Below are 26,210 nucleotides of genomic sequence, written 5' to 3' on the forward strand. Positions count from 1 at the left end.
TACGTTAATACAGGTACAGTGTTATGCAGAGGTGTGCTTATAACAATTTTATAGACAAATGATACTATTTATAGTCGCGGGGGGGCATGATGTTTTCTTCTTACTGGGGGGGGGCATGACAGAAAATAATTGAGAAGCACTGCTCTAAATGTATAGGATCGGATGCCGAGAAACGTTTCTTGGGAGTAGTAATATGGCGGCCTCACGGCTTCAAAAGTCTTGGCCTTTCAGCTATCCAGTAATATATACAGACCAGTGCACGACCACGAGTCAGACAATGCAGGCCATCCGACCCGAGAGTATAAGTTAGTGGTGAGTCAGAGGTTTACAATTTGTAATAAACCTCAGAAATGCATGATAAAGAGTATCTATTTGATGGAGACACTGTGCAGAGGCATGCAGATATAAACGATAACCATAGTCGAAAACAGGTAAAAAACAAGATGCAGCGACAAGACTATTTTTTTTTTAATTATTATTATTTTAAATTAAAAGAAGAACTGCTTCCATAATCATTATTAAAGCTGAATATTTAATGGTCATGAAGCTTACTTGCAGTGACGGGGTTTAATTTTACGGTTTATTTTGTTTTTATTTCCTTTTTTATGTGTGTGCTGGATGTCAGTCCTATATTTCATTTCATTCTGTCATTTTTTAGTGCTGTCAAAAATGTGACAAGGCGAGGTAAGGTAGGACTCAGACGCAGGAGTAAGGTAGGCCACCAAGGCAACAGGTTTATTTCCGGCCAACAGCTGTCTCCTCTCAAACTGAGAGGAGAACGGGGAGTCAAAAAAGTGGAGAACTAAAAGCGCTCCACTAGGGAGGAAAAAACAGGCAAAAGGTACTGGGGACAACGAAAAGCGCTCCGCTAGGGAGGAAAAAGGGCACAAGGCAAAAGGGGTAACTGAAGGCGCGCCACTGGGGAGGAAAAAGCACAAAAACAAGGCAAAAAGACAAGGCACCGTGAACAAGGTCATGAGGACTGTGGGACGCTTCCATGCACTGAACTGTGACACTTCGGCACTGAGGGGAGAATGCAGCTGGCTTTTATTGTGAGTCTTGATTGGTGGCAGGTGTTAGTAATCATGGGCGGGGACCGCTAATTATGGAGCGGCAGGAAGGGAAAGTGACCTGGGGTGAGAGGAGAGTTAGGATTTTCAAAATAACACGGGAAACATGGACACAAAAATAAAAGCCTGGACCGTCACGCCGGTGGCGGCGTGACAAAATGCTGTTAAAATTTTTAATCTGATGAATCACTTTTTTAATTTTGATTAATCACGATTAATCAGCTTAATTACTTGCGTATTCACGTAATATAAAATAAATACAAAATACCGTAATATTTTGACATTAACGCATTTTATTATCTGAATGTCATTTGCAAACATTGATAAAATGCATGTACACACACAATTGGATGCATGCGTGTATTGCTCAAAACGTAACAGCATCATATCAATTGGGTGCAATTCAGCAATTATTAATTAAACAAAAATTACTTTTGTTTTATCTAAAGTCCCGTCAGGGTGTTTTTTTAAAGCAAAATTTACCACCGAGCACACCAACTGGAGTCTCCCCGCTCACTTTGGAACAACAGGCACAGGAAATGCCGTGCATTGACCTAATCACTGACCTGCGCAGCCTTCAATGTAACCATCCGCGGTTACATTCAAGACTCAAGTGCGCTCGAAAAAAAATAGTGCGATTAATTTGCGTTAATACGTGATTAATGCAACATTTTTCTGTGATTAATTAATCTATTAACTCTTTGACAGCTCTACTTTTTTTACACTGGAAGTCTATGCACTATTATTGCAAAAAATAAATAGATTTTGAGAGATTTTTTTTTTTTAAAGAAGAACTTATATTTAATCCGTATTTCTAAAGTAAAAAGTAAAACCTTTTCTTTTTCTTTTCTTTTTTTTTCAACGTACAGTACATGCGATTTAAAATTAAGGGATTCATCAGTTAATATACTCAGGTATTTGTAACAATGTAGTAAAAAGCATAAGTTTGGCCTTATCTGTGTTTCAGCTTATGCAGTGTATTAGAAATATGTTGAAGATGGTGCTACCTGGTAAGAGAGCTTAAAGTAGCACTTGAATGTCACACCTACCAAAGTGGGACGAAATTTGTTCTCCACTTTGGGGAATACCTAAGAAAAGGTCGATGATGTGGTGCAGTAAGACATGAGGGCACTTGACTTGAGAGAGGAGGATATAGAAGATAGGCTTACATGGAAAATATAATGCGCCGTGACACCTCCTAACTGGACAATCCATGAATGGAGAAAAAAAAATTACAAAAACCATTAAAATGTACCTTTTTACATATTTTGCACATATTTACACATCTTTGTAAAACAACAGCTAAATGTGGCCCTCAAACACATTGTTTGCCTAACCCTAGTGTAGAAGTTTGACATTTCTTCTTCATTTCGTCTTTCTTCTAGTTAGGAACGTGTCCCACCAAAGAGGACAAGGAGGCATTCGCCATTGTCTCAGTTCCTGTGATGGAGATTCGGGATCTAGACTTTGCCAACGATGCAAGCGCCATGTTGAGTACGGTGGTGGATCAGTTCAGTACGGGCTTCATCAGCCAAAATGACCGCCGGTGAGACACTTGCCACATGGATGACGCATGAGAATGTTCTTTATACATGCTCACCTTTGTCGATGACAGTTTTGCTATCAAGCTGCTCGAGGACGTGGTCTTCTTCGTGGCAGACACTGTCAGCAGTGGCCAGCCAGTGTTGGACGTCACCATGACCAGAGTCAACCGTGAGAGGCAGAAGCTGATGAGGGAGCAGAACATCCTCAAGCAGGCAAGGAACATCTTGGCAGATTACAAAATCTCTGCTGGACCCAATGTCCCAGTGGATCCTTCACATTAGGACATTAGGCCACTACTACTACTTCCTCTTCTTCTTTTTTTTAATATTTTTTTTTATAAACATTCTTATTGTAACTTTCTTTCAAACCTCAAAACTTTCTTTGTTGAGTATACCGTGATTTTTTTAATTTTCAGACATTTTAAAAATGTTTGCATGAGCATGCAAATGAGCCTCATTTTGCCAGGACCTCCACTCCACAGTAACCATAGTTGTTACACACATGCTGACCTGCTTTTATTCATGCTAAGCTTATACACTTGCCCCAGAATAAGATAAACAGACTGTGGTAATTTTGCCAATTTGTTAGATGCAATCCTGGGTGCGCCTGGTTAGTAGATGAGCTTCCACTCCTGTTTGTGTGGGCAAACAGCTTTTCACCCATTTTTGCACGTGCAAATGTTTAGGCCACTCAACTTCACTCACAGAGCACTTTGAAAACAACCATTGTTGCATACAAAGTACTATAAAGGGATAAAAAAGTCAACTATCAACTAGTCAACTATCGAAAATAAAAAGAGCTGGGTTTAACAACAGCACCTGTTGGACGATCCAATTTAAAATCACTGTACAATTTAAAACCCAAGTTTGAGACTGTTAGCTTTAGATAAGGCGCCAGGGGGCAAAGTCAACAGGGTGGGATGTGGAAGGGCCACTGGGACCAAACACCATAACCTATTTTCTTTTCATTGAAATTCAACAAATTCATTGCCATCCAGGCCTTAATTTCCTCCAGACAGGACAGAAGTGGCCTTAATGACAAAACGTCTTTTTTGCTTTTTGACTGTCATCCACATAGCAGTGAAAGGAAATAACATGCTTTCTTAAAATGGAACCTAAGTGCAGTAATTACAATGAAAACAGTAGGGAGCCATAAAATTTAACACTCTGGAACACCATATGCCAGAGCGGGATTCAGAGCAGCCAAGGCTAACACGAAGTCTTGTCTGTTAAATAGGATCTAATTCCCTCTAGAGCACCACCACTAATGCCTATGAACGCTGCTGTCAGACATAAAAAACAAAACACGCACGTAGTCATTAGCCATTAAAAACCCATAACAGGATTGACTATTTGTTATGCATCATCTTAAAGCAGGGGTGTCCAAACTTTTGCATTTGAGGGCACATACAGAAAATCAGAAGGCAAGGCAAGGCAAGTTTATTTGTATAGCAATTTCATACACAAGGCTACTCAATGTGCTTTACACAAGGAAAGACAACACATAAGCATCAAGAAACAGTAGTTAACATTCAGAGGAAGAAAAATAAATGAAAATAGGTTACAAAATTTACTAAAAAGAACATACAATAACAATCTTAAAACATTATTCAACAAACTTTAAAACATTTAACATAAGGAAGTTTAAAATAATTAAAAAAAACACTTAATTAAAGCTGTCTAAAAGTCCCTAATCAAAGGTATAAGAAAAAAGCAAAGTTTTTAACCTGGATTTAAAAGCATTTACACTCGGGGCTGACTTCACTTCTGTTGGTAGCCTATTCCATCTGTGTGCAGCATAATAGCAAAATGCAGCTTCACCATGTTTGCTTCGAACTCTGGGTTCCACTAGTTTGCCCAAGTCTGTAGATCTCAGAGCCCTGCTGGGTTTGTACTCAATCAGCATTTCTTGGATATATTCAGGACCCAAACCATTTTGTGATTTATAGACGAGTAGCAGAACTTTAAAATCGATTCTACAGCTGACTGGGAGCCAGTGTAAATCCTTAAGTACTGGAGTAATATGTTCTGATCTCTTTGTTTTGGTCAGAACTCGAGCTGCAGCGTTCTGAATGAGCTGCAATTGTCTCATGTTCTTTTGAGAGAGTCCAGTCAGAAGACCGTTACAGTAATCTAGTCTGCTGGAGATAAAAGCATGGATAAGCTTCTCTTGGTCTGCTTGAAGCATGCAGTCCTTCAGTCTGGATATGTTTTTCAGCTGGTAAACGGCTGTTTTAGTGATGAATTTAATATGATTGCTGAAGGTCAGGTCTGAGTCTATTAGTACCCCAAGATTTCTAACTTGGTCTTTAGTTTCTAACGACAGTGACTCAAGCTGTTTTTTAACAGCAATCCTCTTTTCTTTATTGCCGAAAACAATGAGCTCCGTTTTGTTTTCGTTTAGCTGAAGGAAATTTTGGTTCATCCAGTTGTTAACTTGCTCTAGAGAATGACACAATACGTTAATAGAACTGCTGTCATTTGGGGACATTGATAAATACAATTGTGTGTCATCTGCATAACTATGATAGTCAACATCGGCGTTCTGAAGTATTTGACCCAAAGGTAACATATACAGACTGAACAACAGGGGTCCAAGGACTGACCCTTGAGGAACCCCACATGTCATGGCCTTTCAATCAGATTCAAAATTTCCAATGGTCACAAAGTAACTCCTTTCTTCCAAATAGGACCTGAACCATTTAAGGACTGTTCCAATTAACCCCACCCAAGTTTCCAAGAAGGACGCAAGGGCCACATAATGTTATGAAGAGAAATTGCGTTTAGTAATAAAAATAATTTATTTGTGCTTTTGCATATTTAGAAAAATGCTACAGTATATAAACCAATTTATTTGTAATATGGCAGTAGGGTTATTATAGTTTTGGAATTTTTCATTTTAGTTTTTATTTAGTTTTGAGTTTTGTTTTTTTTAAATTTAGTTAGTTTTAATTAGTTTTCAGGGTGGTTTTGTTATTTTATTAGTTTTAGTTCTTTAATGAATGTTTTGTTTTAGTTTAGTTAGTTTCAGTATTAGTTTTAGTTTTTTTGTTTTTTTAATGTGTATTATTTGTGCGCAATATTTTTCATTTTTTAGTTTTATTTTAGTTAGTTTTGTCAACATAAAATGTAGTTTCAGTTAGTTTTCTTTTTTAAAACGCATCTTCGTTTTTATTTTATTTTGTTAATGAAATTGTTTTTTGGCCTTGAATTGTAGTTTTTTCGTTAGTTTTAGTTAACTAAAATAAACTTTAATAGCACCTGGGTTTCTCGACACCCTCACTTCTTACTTTTACCATCTCCAAACATTTTTGATTTTATTTTATATGAACTGAGTCAATTAGCATATGTCACGGGCCACTAAAAAATGGACGGTGGGCCGCAAATGGCCCCCGGGCCGTAGTTTGGACACCACTGTCTTAAAGCCTCACTGGATCGCTGGATACATATGTTCACACAAGAAATGTTTCAACTGAGTGTGCACCACTTTTCCCTGGATTTTTAAAACAAAAGCAGATTGGAAATGGGTACAAAATTCGACATGGGGTTGCACCACAGCATATTTAAAATTAAAGTTCTGTGCACCTCTGATTAACAGAATATTCCATATACTTCAGATCTTTGGCATTCTCAAAGTTCCGTTTAAGGACCGCGGCGAGGGGGAGGGGCCTCTGCTCTGTCTGGAGGAGTTGGCTGACCAGAAGAACTCTCCATACCAGTACATGTTCAGACTCTGCTACCGCGTCCTGCGGCATTCCCAGGACGACTACCGCAAGAACCAGGTAAAGGCTGTTTGTAGGAGTTTTATTGTATCTCCGCTTCATGCCCCACATGCATTGATCCGCATCACTGACTTTATGAACATATTTGTAAAGTGCTGTGTTTATTTGTGAAAATGCTTCTATTGTTTAGAGTAGATCATTGATTCTCAACTGGTGGGTTGGGACCCAAAAGTTGGTCATGGTGCCATTTTTGTCATGGACAGATGGTAAACTGAGGTTTTGAATAGGCATTTTATACTGTATGATCTTTGAAGGTCAGGTGGGGGTCAAACCGGACTTCTAGGTTTATTGCTGTGGAAGAAAGAGGAATGGCCTGTCCGACGAAAGTAAGTTGGGATATAACTGAGGAGAGTACCTGATGAGGTGTACCAATGAGAAGTGCTTCCGTTTTATTGCTATGAAGTTGAAGGGAGTTGCTGTTCATCCGTACCCTTGATTTCCTCAAGGCAGGATGTGAGGGATGACATGGCTATGGAAGGATTAGGGGCAATTTTAATGTAGCGTGCAGATCGTCATAGTGTATATGTAAAAGTAAGCAAAGCTTTTGTTTTCCTCTTTTTTTTTTTTTTTTACTACATTGGCGACAATCGTTAGGTGCTTGTGGGATACTATATTGTATGGTAGTCTATGATCATGCATTTGTAGTTTATTAAGTCATCCTGCTCAGTTTGCATCTGTCTTTTTTCAGGAGCACATTGCCAAACAGTTCGGCCTAATGCAGAGTCAGATCGGCTACGACATCCTGGCGGAGGACACCATCACCGCGCTACTGCACAACAACCGCAAGCTGCTGGAGAAACACATCACGAAGACTGAGGTGGAGACCTTTGTCAGCCTAGTCCGCAAGAACCGCGAGCCCCGGTACGCATGGTGTTGCAGCGCAGCAGTGTTGGGGGACGTTAAGCGAGAGACTTGTCTTTGCCGTGTCTTCAGGTTTCTGGACTACCTGTCGGACTTGTGTGTCTCCAACAATGTGGCCATCCCTGTTACTCAGGAACTCATCTGCAAGTGTGTGCTTGAGCCAAAAAACCAAGACATCCTCATCAAGACTGAGTGAGTGTGGTGAGATGGGGGAATGTCGCATAAAAGACTGTTGTTGCCTTAATTTCTACAAACGTAAAATAGCGTGCATGCATACTGATAATCAGACTGAATTTGTTTACTTTTCCTACCTTCTGACCAAAGGCAGCAAGACTTGATTATCATCTATAAAGATTATTCAGAGCAATCATCCTATTGGGTGGGGTGTGTTCAAAGAGTGATTATTACTCAGTGATCTGCTTAGGAGACTGTTTTGGCCAACAATTGTAAATGTTAGATGTTCAACATTTACAAAGGCAAATGATTTAGTGTGTGCTCAACACATACTTGTATTTCCATAGAATCAAGGATTCTGCGATTATGATGTGAAATGGACCAATAGTCAAGTCAAGTCAAGTTTATTTATATAGCCCTTAATCACACAAAAGCCTCAAAGGGCTTCACATGCCCACAGTTGACAAATAGCAATGACATCACCTGATAAAACCACAAAAGGGCAAGGAAAAACTTAAAAACAAAAAAAAAAAAAACATCAGGGGGAAAAAAAAAAAAAGAAACCTTGAGATGGGGTCACAGATGTGACAATCCTCCTAACAGGATGACCAGGCTGCAATGGATGCCGAATGGGCAAAAATTTACATAGTTTATGATACTCAACATTATTAACGAGAATAGTGCAAAAGTTCTTTGAGGAAGTTAAAGCACGGCAAGAAGAGGAAGTGGGTCATGATCCAAAACCAGCCCGGTCAATCGGGGCAGCTATTTCCATGGCCGCAACTTCAAGGTAATGGTCCGCCCCGGTTCTCATCCCGACCAACCACCGCAGAACCCGTAAAACAGTATCCAAATGGTCATTGACACTTAACGAAAGTTACGAATGTAACTATGGTTCTCTGAGTCACGAACGACCGCCAGGTGGCGGTGCTGTAACCAGCACGGAATTCCCCTTGTCGCGACAGCGTCATCGAGTAAGAATTACAAAAAACAGCGTCAGTTGTGGCGCACCTGGCCAATGCACAGGCTCATCTCCTGCTGGCTCTTTCGGCCGCTAACGCGGCCGGCAAAGTGGAGGAGGTCTCAGCGTTTTGTAGTATGGCTTTGAGAGATTTGTCCCTCCTTGCTCGGGAACAGGGCCAGTGTATGTCTTTGCTCACCCAGGCACGCCGACAGATCTGGCTGGCTCAGTCCTTGCGGGAGACCTCCCGGAGGGAACTGCGACGCCTCCCGGTGGTTCCGGGCCAGCTTTTCAGCTCAGCCGCGACAGGAGCACTTGAACGTACGGTGCATGCCAATGACTCGAAGCAGAAGTTTGCTAGCCTTACCAGGCCGTTTGTTCCTCCAAGCCCTTAGCGCACGGCGGCTGTGCCAGCCGCCTCTTTGCCGCGGGCTGGACAGACCTTTCGTCATCCAGGGGGTTCCGGGGCTCGTCGGCCCTCGCGGAGACAGGGGACGGATGTCCGTGGGGACCGTCCCTCTGAGCGAGGCCAATCCAGTCGTCCCCGGCCTGCAGGCACTGTACACCATCCCTCCCGGAATCCGAAATCCGGGAGGGCTAGGGATTCATGATCATGATTCATGATCAGCTCATCAGAAAGCTCTGCAGAAACCTGATAACGAGCCTGTTAATTGGAATCAGCTGCACTTCGAGTAGGGAATTCTGCAAAACCTGCAGGACACCGGCCCTCGAGGACCGCAGTTTGCCACCCCTGATCTAAACCATTCCATATTTTAACACCACTTCGAGTGATGCAATGGCTCTTAATGTACGAAGACACTGTACTTTGAAATGAAATGTTCTTCTTGTATATTTACCCTCCCTGTAAGTAAAAAAACAAAAAACAAACTGTTGAATATTATTGGGTAGTTGATTGTTGCTTGCTTTATACAATATTAAAGCGATACAAGACTTATAACTAATTTTCCAAACTTGTGGTAATTTGAGCCTCTGTAACACGCAACTTGTAGACGCTCCCCAACGCCAACTTGCTATGAGCCGGCCGGCTGAATTAGTTATTATTTGCCACTTTCATCCCCACTTTCGGCTCGACACACATCTTTGGCGAGTCCTTCATAGCTGTACTGCTTTTGAAGAAGTGCTTCTTTGCTATAAGGCATAATTCCACATTTGATGTCTGCTGTGGGACCCGATAATTCCTCGTGAGTCTCTGTTGTCAATGGCAGCCATGTCATTCAATGTGTATTTTACGCATGCAATACTTAACGATAATCACATGACTGTCCAAAATGGCCGATACTGTACTCAATGCAAAAATATTCATTAAAAGTGCTATAAAATCATACTTGCTCAACATAAATTGTCAATTTTTTCAGGGAAGAGTTGAAATTAACCATTTCACAGAATAGCTGGATAGTTTTTCATAGGTCTTGCATTCCTTTAACAGAGATTTCAGTTTTACTGGGTCATCAAGCATTAGGTTGGATTTTAGAAAGAGTGTGTTTGTATGCTCCCTGACTCCAACATTGCACACAATCCTGTTTTCTTCTAAAGTCTAAATAACGAATCTAGGTTGTTTCTATTGGTATTTCCCAAAACCTCATTGTAATAGCTAAAACATTCCACAATTGTTGACTTTGATTGCAGGCGGCGGGTGCCCAAAGAGGTGCCCCCTGGTGAAATCTCCACTCAATATATGGGAATGGACGATTACGCAGATGAAGACGAGGTAATAAGTCTTACAAAACAAATGTGTTCCCTTTTGTTCAGGTCAGCTTGCAAATATTTCCTTCCTGACTCTAACATTATGAATACTATTCAATCAATGAACTACAGTAATTTAATAGAGGACAAAGTGTCTTTTTTCCCCCACAGGGGTGTGTGTGTGTGTGTGGGGGGGGGGGTCGAGAATCCTGGGCAATCAATTGGTCAAATGGCATTCAAAAACAAAAATATAATTTTGTGCTTTTATTTTTTAAAATAAAATAAAGAATAGGTAATGAGTTTAAAATTTGAATGGTTTTAATTGATCAAGAAATGTGGAAGTTACTGAGAAAACTGAAAGTGTCTCTTTAACAAACATGCACATTCACGCACACACATTTGTCTTTAACGAGCTGGACACATGACACACATTTTCCTTCAACTGAGTTCTATGAGAAAGCGCACACCTCGAACAAACGGCTCTCGCAACTTAACGGTTTAAGATACAGATTCCAGAAATGGCCTGTTAGAACGGCAAGGGTTTGGGGAACGCAGGCATTAATTATATATATATATTTTAATATCAGATTAAAAATGACTGAATTAGAGCACGTTGAAAACTTGTGACTTAAAAAAAAATGGAAAAAAGTGGCCAAAATTAACAAAATGAGCTCTAAATCATATCAGTTGGTTAATGTATGTGCGCGCAGCGTAGCTTGGAAAAAGGTGCTTAATTTGTGGATCTTTTCCCCCCTTCTCCATTAATTTCTATGGGACTTTTTGGCGTTTTTTTTGTTTTGTTTTGTTTGTTTGTTTTGGAGGGGAATTGCGTCACCATGGTAACTCAGAATTCCGGGGGAAAAAAAAAGGTTCCCCGCAGAGTCAGATCATCTTTTGATACCTCATTTGTGCCGGTACGTTCAACACACACATTTTTTTCTGAAAAATTCCGGTAAATAAAGAAAAATAAACGCCGCTTTCTAGGATAGTAATATGTGCCTGCTTTGCTCCGCAGCAGTCACAAAATGATTTCTACAAAAGCAATCGGGACTTTGCATTGGTCACTGCTAATGTCCTAAATGTTTGTCTTCATTCTGGTTCATCCTCTTCATGGTTTATCCTCACTATCGTTTATCCTTATTATTGTTTTTCTCACACTATTGTTCATTCTCATTTTTGTTTATCTTTGTTATTGTTGGTTTGTTATTTACTCTCACTATCCACATTATTTTCTGTACTTGTGATCCTTTTAGTCTTGTTATTAATCATCCTCATTATGATTTAGTTTCATTATTATTTTTATTATTTTTTATGGTTAAGCATTATTAATCAACATTGTTTTGGTTTGTTCTTCGACAGGGCTCCAAATGAAGCAGAATTATTGTTTGTTTCTTGTAGGTGTGGCTGGTGTGGGCTGACAAGACCAATGAGAAGCAGGAAAAGAGCATAAGGCAGCTCGCTCAAGAGGCCCGACAAGGCAATGGCCATGATGACAATGTACTTACCTACTACAGGTCAGCTGTCATGTCTCCAACAGTGTTCCACAAATAGTGTTCTTGGTTTCTAAAAAAAATCAACTTTTGTGTCGTAACTGACAAAGCAATATATTCAGCTTCACATGTGGATAAAGCTACAGTGGGCTGTTTCTTAGACTTCCAGGAAATAATAGTTCCACTCTCGGGCAAGCTAAAACAGTATCCAGCCATACTCCGCCTATCATTCTGATCAGCTGCCCAGTCTGCATCAGCATAGGCCACAAGTTTAAGATTGACATGTTTCCTGTAACACAATTCTTTTTCCACTGTGCCTTTTAAATACCTTAACACGTGTTTAGCTGCTACCCAATGTTGTTGTTTTGGTTCAGAAAGATATTGCGACAATTTACTCCCAATGAAACTCAAATCTGGTCAAGTAGAAGTCGCATGGTGCGGTGAACTTCCCCCACTACGACTGTCTCGGCGAACAGTCTTAATATTAACTATGAAGATACTGGCAAGACACGAAAACCCATTTTGAACGAGGCCGCATCGCCACGGCGCGCCTAAAACTCGAGTGCTCATGGCCGGCGCAGGAGGTGACGAACTAACTTGGGCTGTGGAGGTGAACAGAGGAATAATTCGTTAAAAAACAAACTCTGGTCTGACTATTATAGTCTCCGAATGAATCTGATAGGCTGCGGCCAGACATGCGGGTAACTCTTGATAGGTTGCTGAGACATGACTGACATGGATGAATCTGATTAGCTGCTGACCGACATGCGGGTGAAACTGATAGGCTTCTTTAACCAGTTGAAAGAGATGAAAGATTCCTGACGTCACACAGTTGCTGGTTACATGCTGATTACATCACTTCAAAGAAAACAAAACATGTCAGACATCATCAGGCAGTTCCAAAAACAAAACACAGTCATGACAGGCGCGGTGAGCATTCACCCACCGTGGTTGTCTTGGCGGTCTTAATTTTAATTTTGAAGATACAGGCAGGTAACCAGTGCTCGTGACCAGTGCGGGTGGTGATGGCGCGGTGAGTATTCAACCACTCGGGGCTGACAGTCTTAATTTTAATTATGAAGATATGAGGTAGGACATGTAAACACATTTTGACCGGAACCGCATCGCCGCAAAAAAAAAAAAAAAAAAGACTGTGAAAACAAAAACAAAACAAAACAAAGCACGCTGTAAAAAAATCCACGGAACAGGCCACTCAAGAAGAACCTGCTATAAACAAGGGAACACTGTATATCAGTATATAATAACAATAAAGGATCCAAATTAAACTAGAGCTGCGAGCAGCTATAAAGGGCCCTCGCAGCCCGGGCCACGTTGGGGTCCTTGCACGTTGGGGTACTTGCACGTTGGGGTACTGGCACGTTGGGGTACTGGCATATTGGATGCAAAATTTCTTTGAAAATGGCATCATAAACGTTTACATGTAGTATATTTTTTTGCCAGTGTGTGTGTCAAGCTCAACAGGTTTTGGTGATAAGACCTGCAAAAATCAGCGTCCTTTTTTATTTTTAGGCAATGAGTTGCCCTGATTGGTATTTTTTGTAAAAATGTATATACACATCATCGCTCGATGTACTCATTGCACAATGTTACTTTTATTGTCCAAAGGGGCAATCAAAAATGAATAAAACAAAATGGAAACGTACATACGTTTGGAACGGTGTGAAGCCAGTGAACAATTTGAGCGGTGGAAACTAAAAGAATATTCATAAATGACTTAGTTATCACACTTAGAATGAGTTTACATTTTTTGTACAAAATACCGTATGTGGGGTATTTTTTTTTTATATATAAGCCTCAAGGGCTAGGTGGCGCTGTATTTATAACTGAATGTTGTCATAGATACCTTCAGGCCTTGATTATAAGCATACATGTCAAGTGTGGGATTTTTTTTGGAGCATGGACCGTGGAGTTATTAAGCATATCCTTCATTCACGATATTGCTTTTAATGTCCATAGAGGCTATCAAAAATAAATAAAAATATATATATGTTTGGACAAGTCTGATGCCAGTGAACATTTTGAGTGGTGGAAACAAAAAGAATATTCATAAATGACTTAGTTATCACACTTAGAATGAGTTTACATTTTTTGTACAAAATACCGTATGTGGGGTATTTTTTTTTTTTATGCCTCAAGGGCTAGGTGGCGCTGCATATATAACTGAATGTTGTCATCGAGAAAACTTCAGGCCTTGACGATAAACATACATGTCAACGTGTTTGGAGAAAAACGTGGAAGAAAATTCGTAAGAAAAAAAATTGCCACTAGGTGGCGCTATCAGTAAGATGAAATATAAGTTCGTAGATGTCTTTAGGGCTGGACTCTCATCAAATGTGTGAAAGTTTGAGAAGATAGGATCATCTGGGTCAAGTTCATGCAGGTTTTATTGTCACGAAAAATCTTCAGACTTTCCGTTACCGTAGCGGCCACGCCCTTTGGCGAAAAGTTACAATATTCATTGTGGGGCATGATCAACATCTTAAGGCTTTTCTGACCAATTTTCAACTGGATCCTTTCAACGAGCTCAGCACAGTAGCTAAAAACGTAAAGTATGACATTTATTGTTACCACTAGGTGGCGCTATATGTATAACTGAATTTTAGCATATAAATGTTTTCAGGCTGTGACTATTACGTTGCCTGAGAAGTTTGAGATTTTTTGGAGCTTGAACATGGGAGTTATTAAGCATTTGCTCTTTCTGGACAAATGAAATTTTAAAGGCAATATTTGATGCCCCGCCCCCGTCATATAGTATTTCGAAAGGGCAAGATGTTTTGCCCAGTTGTTCTTTCAGGTCTTGAGATGATAAATGCCAAGTTTGAAGTCAATTGGATGAAAAATGTTTGCAAAGGGGGAAAAAGCATGACCACAGTGAATGTGCCAAAATAGGCCAAAATTGGACATAAAAAAATTCATAGCTCACTTCCTGTACATTTTAGCTACATGGTCCCAATAGACTTTTTTGTGCGTCTCGGGGTGCTACACGTGCCTGCCAATTTTCGTTGCTCTAGCTCAAACGTGCCAGGCTTGGTTTTTATTTTTCTATGCTAGGGGGCGCTATAGAGTCGCGTTGTTATGACGACTTCATAATATCAAATTTTTCGCCGGGCCTGAGGAGTGTGCAAAGTTTGGTGAGTTTTCGTGAATGTTTAGGTACCCAAAATCGCGATCGTTTGCGGAGAATAAAGAATAATAATAACTAGAGCTGCGAGCAGCTATAAAGGGCCCTCGCAGCCCGGGCCACGTTGGAGTCCTTGCACGTTGGGGTACTTGCACGTTAGGGTACTGGCACGTTGGGGTACTGGCATATTGGAAGCAAAATTTCTTTGAAAATGGCATAATAAACGTTTACATGTAGAATATTTTTTTTGCCAGTGTGTGTCAAGCTCAACGGGTTTTGGGGATTGTTAAGACCTGCAAAAATCAGCGTCCTTTTTTATTTTTAGGCAATGAGTTGCCCTGATTGGTATTTTTTGTAAAAGTGTATATATACATCATCGCTCGTTGTACTCATTGCACAATGTTACTTTTATTGTCCAAAGGGGCAATCAAAAATGAATAAAACTAAATGCAAACGTACATACGTTTGGATCGGTGTGAAGCCAGTGAACAATTTGAGTGGTGGAAACTAAAAGAATATTCATAAATGACTTAGTCATCACACTTAGAAAGAGTTTACATTTTTTGGACAAAATACCGTTTGTGTTTTTTTTTTTATATATAAGCCTCAAGGGCTAGGTGGCGCTGTATTTATAACTGAATGTTGTCATCGAGATACCTTCAGGCCTTGATTATAAGCATACATGTCAAGTGTGGGATTTTTTTTGGAGCATGTACCGTGGAGTTATTAAGCATATCCTTCATTCACGATATTGCTTTTAATGTCCACAGAGGCTATCAAAAATAAATAAAAATATATATATGTTTGGATAAGTCTGATGCCAGTGAACATTTTGAGTGGTGGAAACTAAAAGAATATTCATAAATGACTTAGTTATCACACTTAGAATGAGTTTACATTTTTTGTACAAAATACCGTATGTGGGGTATTTTTTTTTTATGCCTCAAGGGCTAGGTGGCGCTGCATATATAACTGAATGTTGTCATAGAGATAGCTTCAGGCCTTGACGATAAACATACATGTCAAGTTTGGGATTTTTTGGAGCATGTACCGGGGAGTTATTAAGCATATCCTTTTTCAGTGCGAAACACAAATTTTGATGCCCCGCCTTCATCATATAGTATTTCGAAAGGTCAAGATTTTTCCCCCTGTCGTTGGCTCAGGTCTTGACATGGTCCAGGTCAAGTCTTAACTCAGTCAGATGAAACGTGTAGGAGAAGTGGGCAAAAGTCTGCCCCCTGTGAATGTGCAAAAATCGTCAAAAATGGGACATTCAAAAATTCGTAGCTCACTTCCTGTTCATTTTAGCATATGGGTCCAAGAGACTTTTTTGTAGGTCTTGGGCTCCCTCATACACCTAAAAATATTCGTCGTTCTTGCTTAAACGTACAACCGGGGCTGCTTCGTTAAAAACTTCTAGGGGGCGCTATTGAGTCATTTTTGTAAAAATAGCACAATCAACAATAAAATATTGCTCATTTTACCAGGCCAGATGTGTGTGCCAAGTTTCATGAGTTTCTGTGCATGTTTAGACCCTCAAAACTGGCGTTGTTTTCTTGGCGAACAGCGCTTAGCCACACCCACAGCAATTCGCGAAAACTCACAAACTTCGTGTTGTGACATCATGAAGGCCGAAACCCTCATCTGAGCAAATATGAGGTAGGTCCAGTTAACGTGTTTGGAGAAAAACGTAGAAGAAAATTCGTAAGAAAAAAAATTGCCACTAGGTGGCGCTATCAGTTAGATGAAATATAAGTCAGTAGATGTCTTTAGGGCTGGACTCTCATCAAATGTGTGAAATTTTGAGAAGATAGGATCATCTCGGTCAAGTTAATGCAGCTTTTATTTTCACGAAAAATCTTCAGACTTTGCGTCACCATAGCGGCCACGCCCTTTGGCGAAAAGTTACAATATTCGGTGTGGGGCATGATCAACATCTTAAGGCTTTTCTGACCAATTTTCAAATGGATCCCTTCAAAAAGCTCAGCACAGTAGCTAAAAACGTAAAGTATGACATTTATTGTAACCACTAGGTGGCGCTATATGTATAACTGAATTTTATCATATAGATGTTTTCAGGCCGTGACTATTACGTTGCCTGAGAAGTTTGAGATTTTTTGGAGCTTGAACATGGGAGTTATTAAGCATTTGCTCTTTCTGGACAAATGAAATTTTAAAGGCAATATTTGTTGCCCCGCCCCCGTCATATAGTATTTCAAAAAGGCAAGATGTTTTGCCCAGTTGTTCTCTCAGGTCTTGAGATGATAAATGCCAAGTTTGAAGTCAATTGGATGAAAAATGTTTGCAAAGGGGGAAAAAGCATGACCACAGTGAATGTGCCAAAATAGGCCAAAATTGGACATTAAAAAATTCATAGCTCACTTCCTGTACATTTTAGCTCCATGGTCCCAATAGACTTTTTTGTGCGTCTCGGGGTGCTACACGTGCCTGCCAATTTTTGTTGCTCTAGCTCAAACGTGCCGGGCTTGGTTTTTATTTTTCTACGCTAGGGGGCGCTATCGAGTCGCATTGTTATGACGACTTAATAATATCAAAATTTTCGCCGGGCCTGAGGAGTGTGCAAAGTTCGGTGAGTTTTCGTGAATGTTTAGGTACCCAAAATCGTGATCGTTTGCGGAGAATAAAGAAGAAGAAGAAGAAGAAGAATAATAACTAGAGCTGCGAGCAGCTATAAAGGGCCCTCGCAGCCCGGGCCACGTTGGGGTACTTGCACGTTGGGGTACTTGCACGTTGGGGTACTGGCACGTTGGGGTACTGGCAAGTTTAGGTACGGCACATTGGAAGCAGAATTTCTTTGAAAATGGCATGATAAACCTTGACATGTGGATTTTTTTTTTTTTTGTAAAAATACCGTTAAGTTGGTGTATTTTTTTTTTATGCCTCTAGGGCTAGGTGGCGCTGTATATATAATGGAATGTTGTCATAGGGATACCTTCAAGCCTTGACTCTAAACATACATGTCAAGTGTGGGATTTTTTTGGAGCATGTACCGTGGAGTTATTAAGCATATCCTTCATTCACGATATTGCTTTTAATGTCCATTAGAGGCTATCAAAAATAAATAAAAAAGTACATGTTTGGATAAGTCTAATGCCAGTGAACATTTTGAGTGGTGGAAAGTAAAAGAATATTCATAAATGACTTAGTTATCACACTTAGAATGAGTTTACATTTTTTGTACAAAATACCGTATGTGGGGTATTTTTTTGTTTTGCCTCAAGGGCGAGGTGGCGCTGCATATATAACTGAATGTTGTCATAGAGATACCTTCAGGCCTTGACGATAAACATACATGTCAAGTTTGGGATTTTTTGGAGCATGTATCGGGGAGTTATTAAGCATATCCTTTTTCAGTGCGAAACACAAATTTTGATGCCCCGCGCTCATCATATAGTATTTCCAAAAGTCAAGATTTTTCCGTCTGTTGTTGGCTCAGGTCTTGGCATGGTCCAGGTCAAGTCATAAGTCAGTCGGATAAAACATGTAGGAGAAGTGGGCAAAAGTATGCCCCCTGAAAATGTGCAAAAATCGTCAAAAATGGGACATTCAAAAATTCGTACCTCACTTCCTGTTCATTTTAGCATATGGGTCCAAGAGACTTTTTTGTAGGTCTTTGGCTCCCTCATACACGTAAAAATTTTCGTAGATCTTGCTTAAACGTAGAATCGGGGCTGCTTCGTTAAAAATTTCTAGGGGGCGCTATTGAGTCATTTTTGTAAAAATAGTACAATCAACAATAAAATATTGTTCATTTTACCAGGCCAGATGTGTGTGCCAAGTTTCATGAGTTTCTGCGCATGTTTAGACCCTCAAAACTGGTGTTGTTTTCTTGGCGAACAGTGCTTAGCCACGCCCACAGCGATTCGCGAAAACTCACAAACTTCGTGTTGTGACATCATGAAGGCCGAAACCCTCATCTGAGCAAATATGAGGTTGGTCCAGTTAACGTGTTTGGAGAAAAATGTACAAGAAAATTCGTAAGAAAAAAAATTGCCACTAGGTGGCGCTATCAGTAAGATGAAATATAAGTTCGTAGATGTCTTAAGGGCTGGACTCTCATCAAATGTGTGAAATTTTGAGAAGATAGGATCATCTCGGTCAAGTTCATGCAGCTTTTATTGTCACGAAAAATTTTCGGACTTTGCGTCACCGTAGCGGCCACGCCCTTTGGCGAAAAGTTACAATATTCGGTGTGGGGCATGATCAACATCTTAAGGCTTTTCTGACCAATTTTCAACTGGATCCCTTCAACGAGCTCGGCACAGTAGCTAAAAACGTAAAGTATGACATTTATTGTTACCACTAGGTGGCGCTATATGTATAACTGAATTTTATCATATAGATGCTTTCAGGCCGTGACTATTACGTTGCCTGAGAAGTTTGAGATTTTTTGGAGCTTGAACATGGGAGTTATCACACTTAGAATGAGTTGACATTTTTTGTACAAAATACCGTATGTGGGGTATTTTTTTTTCACGCCTGAAGGGCTAGGTGGCGCTGCATATATAACTGAATTTTGTCATAGAGATACCTTCAGGCTTTGACTATAAACATACATGTCAAGTTTGGGATTTTTTGGAGCATGTACCGGGGAGTTATTAAGCATATCCTTTTTCAGTGCGAAACACAAAATTTGATGCCCCGCCCTCATCATATAGTATTTCCAAAAGTCAAGATTTTTCTGCCTGTAGTTGGCTCAGGTCTTGACATGGTCCAGGTCAAGTCTAAAGTCAGTCGGATGAAATGTGTAGGAGAAGTGGGCAAAAGTATGCCCCCTGAAAATGTGCAAAAATCGTCAAAAATGGGACATTCAAAAATTCATAGCTCACTTCCTGTTCATTTTAGCACATGGGTCCAAGAGACTTTTTTGTAGGTCTTGGACTCCCTCATACACCTAAAAATTTTCGTAGATCTTGCTTAAACGTACAATCGGGGCTGCTTCGTTAAAAATTTCTAGGGGGCGCTATTGAGTCATTTTTGTAAAAATAGGACAATACATGATAAAATATTGCTCATTTTGCCAGGCCAGATGTGTGTGCCAAGTTTCATGAGTTTCTGCGCATGTTTAGACCATCAAAACTAGCGTTGTTTTCTTGGCGAACAGTGCTTAGCCACGCCCACAGCGATTCGCGAAAACTCACAAACTTCGTGTTGTGACATCATGAAGGCCGAAACCCCCATCTGAGCAAATATGAGGTTTGTCCAGTTAACGTGTTTGGAGAAAAATGTACAAGAAAATTCGTAAGAAAAAAAATTGCCACTAGGTGGCGCTATCAGTAAGATGAAATATAAGTTCGTAGATGTCTTTAGGGCTGGACTCTCATCAAATGTGTGAAATTTTGAGAAGATAGGATCATCTCGGTCAAGTTCATGCAGCTTTTATTGTCACGAAAAATCTTCAGACTTTGCGTCACCGTAGCGGCCACGCCCTTTGGCGAAAAGTTACAATATTCGGTGTGGGGCATCATCAACATCTTAAGGCTTTTCTGACCAATTTTCAACTGGATCCCTTCAACGAGCTCAGCACAGTAGCTAAAAACGTAAAGTATGACATTTATTGTAACCACTAGGTGGCGCTATATGTATAACTGAATTTTTTCATATAGGTGTTTTCAGGCCGTGACTATTACGTTGCCTGAGAAGTTTGAGATTTTTTGGAGCTTGTACATGGGAGTTATTCAGCATTTGCTCTTTCTGGACAAATGAAATTTTAAAGGCAATATTTGATGCCCCGCCCCCGTCATATAGTATTTCGAAAAGGCAAGATTTTTTGCCCAGCTGTTCTCTTAGGTCTTGAGATGATAAATGCCAAGTTTGAAGTCAATGGGATGAAAAATGTTTGCATAGGGGGGAAAAGCATGACCACAGTGAATGTGCCAAAATAGGCCAAAATTGGACATTCATAGCTCACTTCCTGTACATTTTAGGAAATGGCTTCCACTGACTTTTTTGTGCGTCTCGGAGTGCTACACGTGCCTGCCAATTTTCGTAGCTCTAGCTCAAACGGGCCGGGATTGGTTTTTATTTTTCTACGCTAGGTGGCGCTATAGAGTCGCGTTGTTATGACAACTACATAATATCAAATTTTTCGCCGGGCCCGAAGAGACTGCAAAGTTTGGTGAGTTTTCGTAAATGTTTAGGCCCTCAAAAATGCGATCGTTTGCGGAGAATAAAGAAGAAGAAGAAGAAGAAGAAGAAGAATAACTAGAGCTGCGAGCAGCTATAAAGGGCCCTCGCAGCCCGGGCCACGTTGGGGTCCTTGCACGTTGGGGTACTGGCATCTTGGAAGCAAAATTTCTTTGAAAATGGCATAATAAACGTTTACATGTAGAATATTTTTTTGCCAGTGTGTGTGTCAAGCTCAACGGGTTTTGGTGATTGTTAAGACCTGCAAAAATCAGTGTCCTTTTTTATTTTTAGGCAATGAGTTGCCCTGATTGGTATTTTTTGTAAAAGTGTATATACACATCATCGCTCGTTGTACTCATTGCACTATGTTACTTTTATTCTCCAAAGGGGCAATCAAAAATGAATAAAACAAAATGGAAACGTACATACGTTTGGATCGGTGTGAAGCCAGTGAACAATTTGAGTGGTGGAAACTAAAAGAATATTCATAAATGACTTAGTTATCACACTTAGAATGAGTGTACATTTTTTGTACAAAATACCGTATGTGGGGTATTTATTTATTTTTTTTATATGAGCCTCAAGGGCTCGGTGGCGCTGTATTTATAACTGAATGTTGTCATCGAGATACCTTCAGGCCTTGATTATAAGCATACATGTCAAGCGTGGGATTTTTTTTGGAGCATGTACCGTGGAGTTATTAAGCATATCCTTCATTCACGATATTGCTTTTAATGTCCATAGAGGCTATCAAAAATAAATAAAAATATATATATGTTTGGATAAGTCTGATGCCAGTGAACATTTTGAGTGGTGGAAACTAAAAGAATATTCATAAATGACTTAGTTATCACACTTAGAATGAGTTTACATTTTTTGTACAAAATACCGTATGTGGGGTATTTTTTTTTCATGCCTCAAGGGCTAGGTGGCGCTGCAAATATAACTGAATGTTGTCATAGAGATAACTTCAGGCCTTGACGATAAACATACATGTCAAGTTTGGGATTTTTTGGAGCATGTACCGGGGAGTTATCAAGCATATCCTTTTTCATTGCGAAACACACATTTTGATGCCCCGCCCTCATCATATAGTATCTCGAAAAGTCAAAATTTTTTCCCCCTGTCGTTGGCTCAGGTCTTGACATGGTCCAGGCCAAGTCTTAACTCAGTCGGATGAAACGTGTAGGAGAAGTGGGCAAAAGTCTGCCCCCTGTGAATGTGCAAAAATCGTCAAAAATGGGACATTCAAAAATTCGTAGCTCACTTCCTGTTCATTTTAGCATATGGGTACAAGAGACTTTTTTGTAGGTCTTGGGCTCCCTCATACACTTAAAAATATTCGGCGTTCTTGCTTAAACGTACAACCGGGGCTGCTTCGTTAAAAATTTCAAGGGGGCGCTATTGAGTCATTTTTGTAAAAATAGCACAATCAACAATAAAATATTGCTCATTTTACCAGGCCAGATGTGTGTGCCAAGTTTCATGAGTTTCTGTGCATGTTTAGACCCTCAAAACTGGCGTTGTTTTCTTGGCGAACAGCGCTTAGCCACGCCTACAGCAATTCGCGAAAACTCACAAACTTCGTGTTGTGACATCATGAAGGCCGAAACCCTCCTCTGAGCAAATATGAGGTAGGTCCAGTTAACGTGTTTGGAGAAAAACGTAGAAGAAAATTCGTAAGAAAAAAAATTGCCACTAGGTGGCGCTATCAGTTAGATGAAATGTAAGTTAGTAGATGTCTTTAGAGCTGGACTCTCATCAAATGTGTGAAATTTTGAGAAGATAGGATCATCTCGGTCAAGTTAATGCAGCTTTTATTTTCACGAAAAATCTTCAGATTTTGCGTCACCGTAGCGGCCACGCCCTTTGACGAAAAGTTACAATATTCGGTGTGGGGCATGATCAACATCTTAAGGCTTTTCTGACCAATTTTCAAATGGATCCCTTCAACAAGCTCAGCACAGTAGCTAAAAACGTAAAGTATGACATTTATTGTAACCACTAGGTGGCGCTATATGTATAACTGAATTTTGTCATATAGATGTTTTCAGGCTGTGACTATTACGTTGCCTGAGAAGTTTGAGATTTTTTGGAGCTTGAACATGGGAGTTATTAAGCATTTGCTCTTTCTGGACAAATGAAATTTTAAAGGCAATATTTGATGCTCCGCCCCCGTCGTATAGTATTTCTAAAAGGCAAGATGTTTTGCCCAGCTGTTCTCTTAGGTCTTGAGATGATAAATGCCAAGTTTGAAGTCAATTGGATGAAAAATGTTTGCAAAGGGGGAAAAAGCATGACCACAGTGATCGTGCCAAAATAGGCCAAAATTGGACATTAAAAAATTCATAGCTCACTTCCTGTACATTTTAGCTACATGGTCCCAATAGACTTTTTTGTGCGTCTCGGGGTGCTACACGTGCCTGCCAATTTTCGTTGCTCTAGCTCAAACGTGTCGGGCTTGGTTTTTATTTTTCTACGCTAGGGGGCGCTATAGAGTCGCGTTGTTATAACGACTTCATAATATCAAATTTTTCGCCGGACCTGAGGAGTGTGCAAAGTTTGGTGAGTTTTCGTGAATATTTAGGTACCCAAAATCGCGATTGTTTGCGGAGAATAAAGAAGAAGAAGAAGAAGAATAATAATAATAATAATAATAATAATAATAATAATAATAATAATAATTTTTACAAAAACAATAGGGACCTCGCAGCGGTCGCTGCTCGGGCCCTAATAATAATAATAATAATAATAATTTTTACAAAAACAATAGGGACCTCGCAGCGGTCGCTGCTCGGGCCCTAATAATAATAATTTTTACAAAAACAATAGGGACCTCGCAGCGGTCGCTGCTCGGGCCCTAATAATAATAATAATAATAATAATAATAATAATAATAATAATAATAATAATAATAATAATAACTAGAGCTGCGAGCAGCTATAAAGGGCCCTCGCAGCCCGGGCCACGTTGGGGTCCTTGCACGTTGGGGTACTTGCACGTTGGGGTACTGGCACATTGGGGTACTGGCATATTGGAAGCAAAATTTCTTTGAAAATGGCATAATAAACGTTTACATGTAGAATATTTTTTTGCCAGTGTGTGTGTCAAGCTCAACGGGTTTTGGTGATTGTTAAGACCTGCAAAAATCAGCGTCCTTTTTTATTTTTAGGCAATGAGTTGCCCTGATTGGTATTTTTTTGTAAAAGTGTATATACACATCATCGCTCGTTGTACTCATTGCACAATGTTACTTTTATTGTCCAAAGGGGCAATCAAAAATGAATAAAACAAAATGGAAACGTACATACGTTTGGATCGGTGTGAAGCCAGTGAACAATTTGAGTGGTGGAAACTAAAAGAATATTCATAAATGACTTAGTTATCACACTTAGAATGAGTGTACATTTTTTGTACAAAATACCGTATGTGGGGTATTTTATTTTTTTTATATAAGCCTCAAGGGCTAGGTGGCGCTGTATTTATAACTGAATGTTGTCATAGAGATACCTTCAGGCCTTGATTATAAGCATACATGTCAAGTGTGGGATTTTTTTTGGAGCATGTACCGTGGAGTTATTAAGCATATCCTTCATTCACGATATTGCTTTTAATGTCCATAGAGGCTATCAAAAATAAATAAAAATATATATATGTTTGGATAGGTCTGATGCCAGTGAACATTTTGAGTGGTGGAAACTAAAAGAATATTCATAAATGACTTCGTTATCACACTTAGAATGAGTTTACATTTTTTGTACAAAATACCGTATGTGGGGTATTTTTTTTTCTTGCCTCAAGGGCTAGTTGGCGCTGCATATATAACTGAATGTTGTCATAGAGATAACTTCAGGCCTTGACGATAAACATACATGTCAAGTTTGGGATTTTTTGGAGCATGTCCCGGGGAGTTAACAAGCATATCCTTTTACCTTGCGAAACACAAATTTTGATGCCCCGCCCTCATCATATAGTATTTCGAAAAGTCAAAATTTTTCCCCCTGTCGTTGGCTCAGGTCTTGACATGGTCCAGGCCAAGTCTTAACTCAGTCGGATGAAACGTGTAGGAGAAGTGGGCAAAAGTCTGCCCCCTGTGAATGTGCAAAAATCGTCAAAAATGGGACATTCAAAAATTCGTAGCTCACTTCCTGTTCATTTTAGCATATGGGTACAAGAGACTTTTTTGTAGGTCTTGGGCTCCCTCATACACCTAAAAATTTTCGTAGATCTTGCTTAAACGTACAACCGGGGCTGCTTCATTAAAAATTCCTAGGGGGCGCTATTGAGTCATTTTTGTAAAAATAGCACAATCAACAATAAAATATTGTTCATTTTACCAGGCCAGATGTGTGTGCCAAGTTTCATGAGTTTCTGCGCATGTTTAGACCCTCAAAACTGGCGTTGTTTTCTTGGCGAACAGTGCTTAGCCACGCCCACAGCGATTCGCGAAAACTCACAAACTTCGTGTTGTGACATCATGAAGGCCGAATCCCTCATCTGAGCAAATATGAGGTAGGTCCAGTTAACGTGTTTGGAGAAAAACGTAGAAGAAAATTCGTAAGAAAAAAAATTGCCACTAGGTGGCGCTATCAGTAAGATGAAATATAAGTTCATAGATGACTTTAGGGCTGGACTCTCATCAAATGTGTGAAATTTTGAGAAGATAGGATCATCTCGGTCAAGTTAATGCAGCTTTTATTGTCACAAAAAATCTTTAGACTTTGCGAGACCGTAGCGGCCACGCCCTTTGGCGAAAAGTTACAATATTCGGTGTGGGGCATGATCAACATCTTAAGGCTTTTCTGACCAATTTTCAGCTGGATCCCTTCAACGAGCTCAGCGCAGTAGCTAAAAACGTAAAGTATGACATTTATTGTTACCACTAGGTGGCGCTATATGTATAACTGAATTTTATCATATAGATGTTTTCAGGCCGTGACTATTACGTTGCCTGAGAAGTTTGAGATTTTTTGGAGCTTGAACATGGGAGTTATTAAGCATTTGCTCTTTCTGGACAAATGAAATTTTAAAGGCAATATTTGATGCCCCGCCCCCATCATATAGTATTTCGAAAAGGCAAGACTTTTTGCCCAGTTGTTCTCTCAGGTCTTGAGATGATAAATGCCAAGTTTGAAGTCAATTGGATGAAGAATGTTTGCAAAGGGGGAAAAAGCATGACCACAGTGAATGTGCCAAAATAGACCAAAATTGGACATTAAAAAATTCATAGCTCATTTCCTGTACATTTTAGCTACATGGTCCGAATAGACATTTTTGTGCATCTTGGGGTGCTACACGTGCCTGCCACTTTTCGTTGCTCTAGCTCAAACGT

At 39.9% G+C, this 26,210-nt stretch overlaps 1 protein-coding gene across 2 annotated transcripts in view; it reads left to right on the plus strand.

The window, feature by feature from the left end:
* itpr3 (inositol 1,4,5-trisphosphate receptor, type 3) overlaps window positions 1-26,210 on the plus strand; it is an 841,532-nt gene that overhangs the window by 386,807 nt on the left and 428,515 nt on the right. For both annotated transcript variants that reach the window (XM_077515178.1, XM_077515179.1), the window contains exons 13-19: window positions 2,456-2,616; window positions 2,686-2,827; window positions 6,232-6,396; window positions 7,085-7,257; window positions 7,330-7,449; window positions 10,040-10,121; window positions 11,495-11,610. In XM_077515178.1, coding sequence (XP_077371304.1) covers window positions 2,456-2,616; window positions 2,686-2,827; window positions 6,232-6,396; window positions 7,085-7,257; window positions 7,330-7,449; window positions 10,040-10,121; window positions 11,495-11,610 — 959 coding nt within the window. The remainder of the gene's footprint in view (window positions 1-2,455; window positions 2,617-2,685; window positions 2,828-6,231; window positions 6,397-7,084; window positions 7,258-7,329; window positions 7,450-10,039; window positions 10,122-11,494; window positions 11,611-26,210) is intronic.

The sequence above is a fragment of the Festucalex cinctus genome, chromosome 2, assembly GCF_051991245.1.
Source record: "Festucalex cinctus isolate MCC-2025b chromosome 2, RoL_Fcin_1.0, whole genome shotgun sequence".
Taxonomy (NCBI): domain Eukaryota; kingdom Metazoa; phylum Chordata; class Actinopteri; order Syngnathiformes; family Syngnathidae; genus Festucalex; species Festucalex cinctus.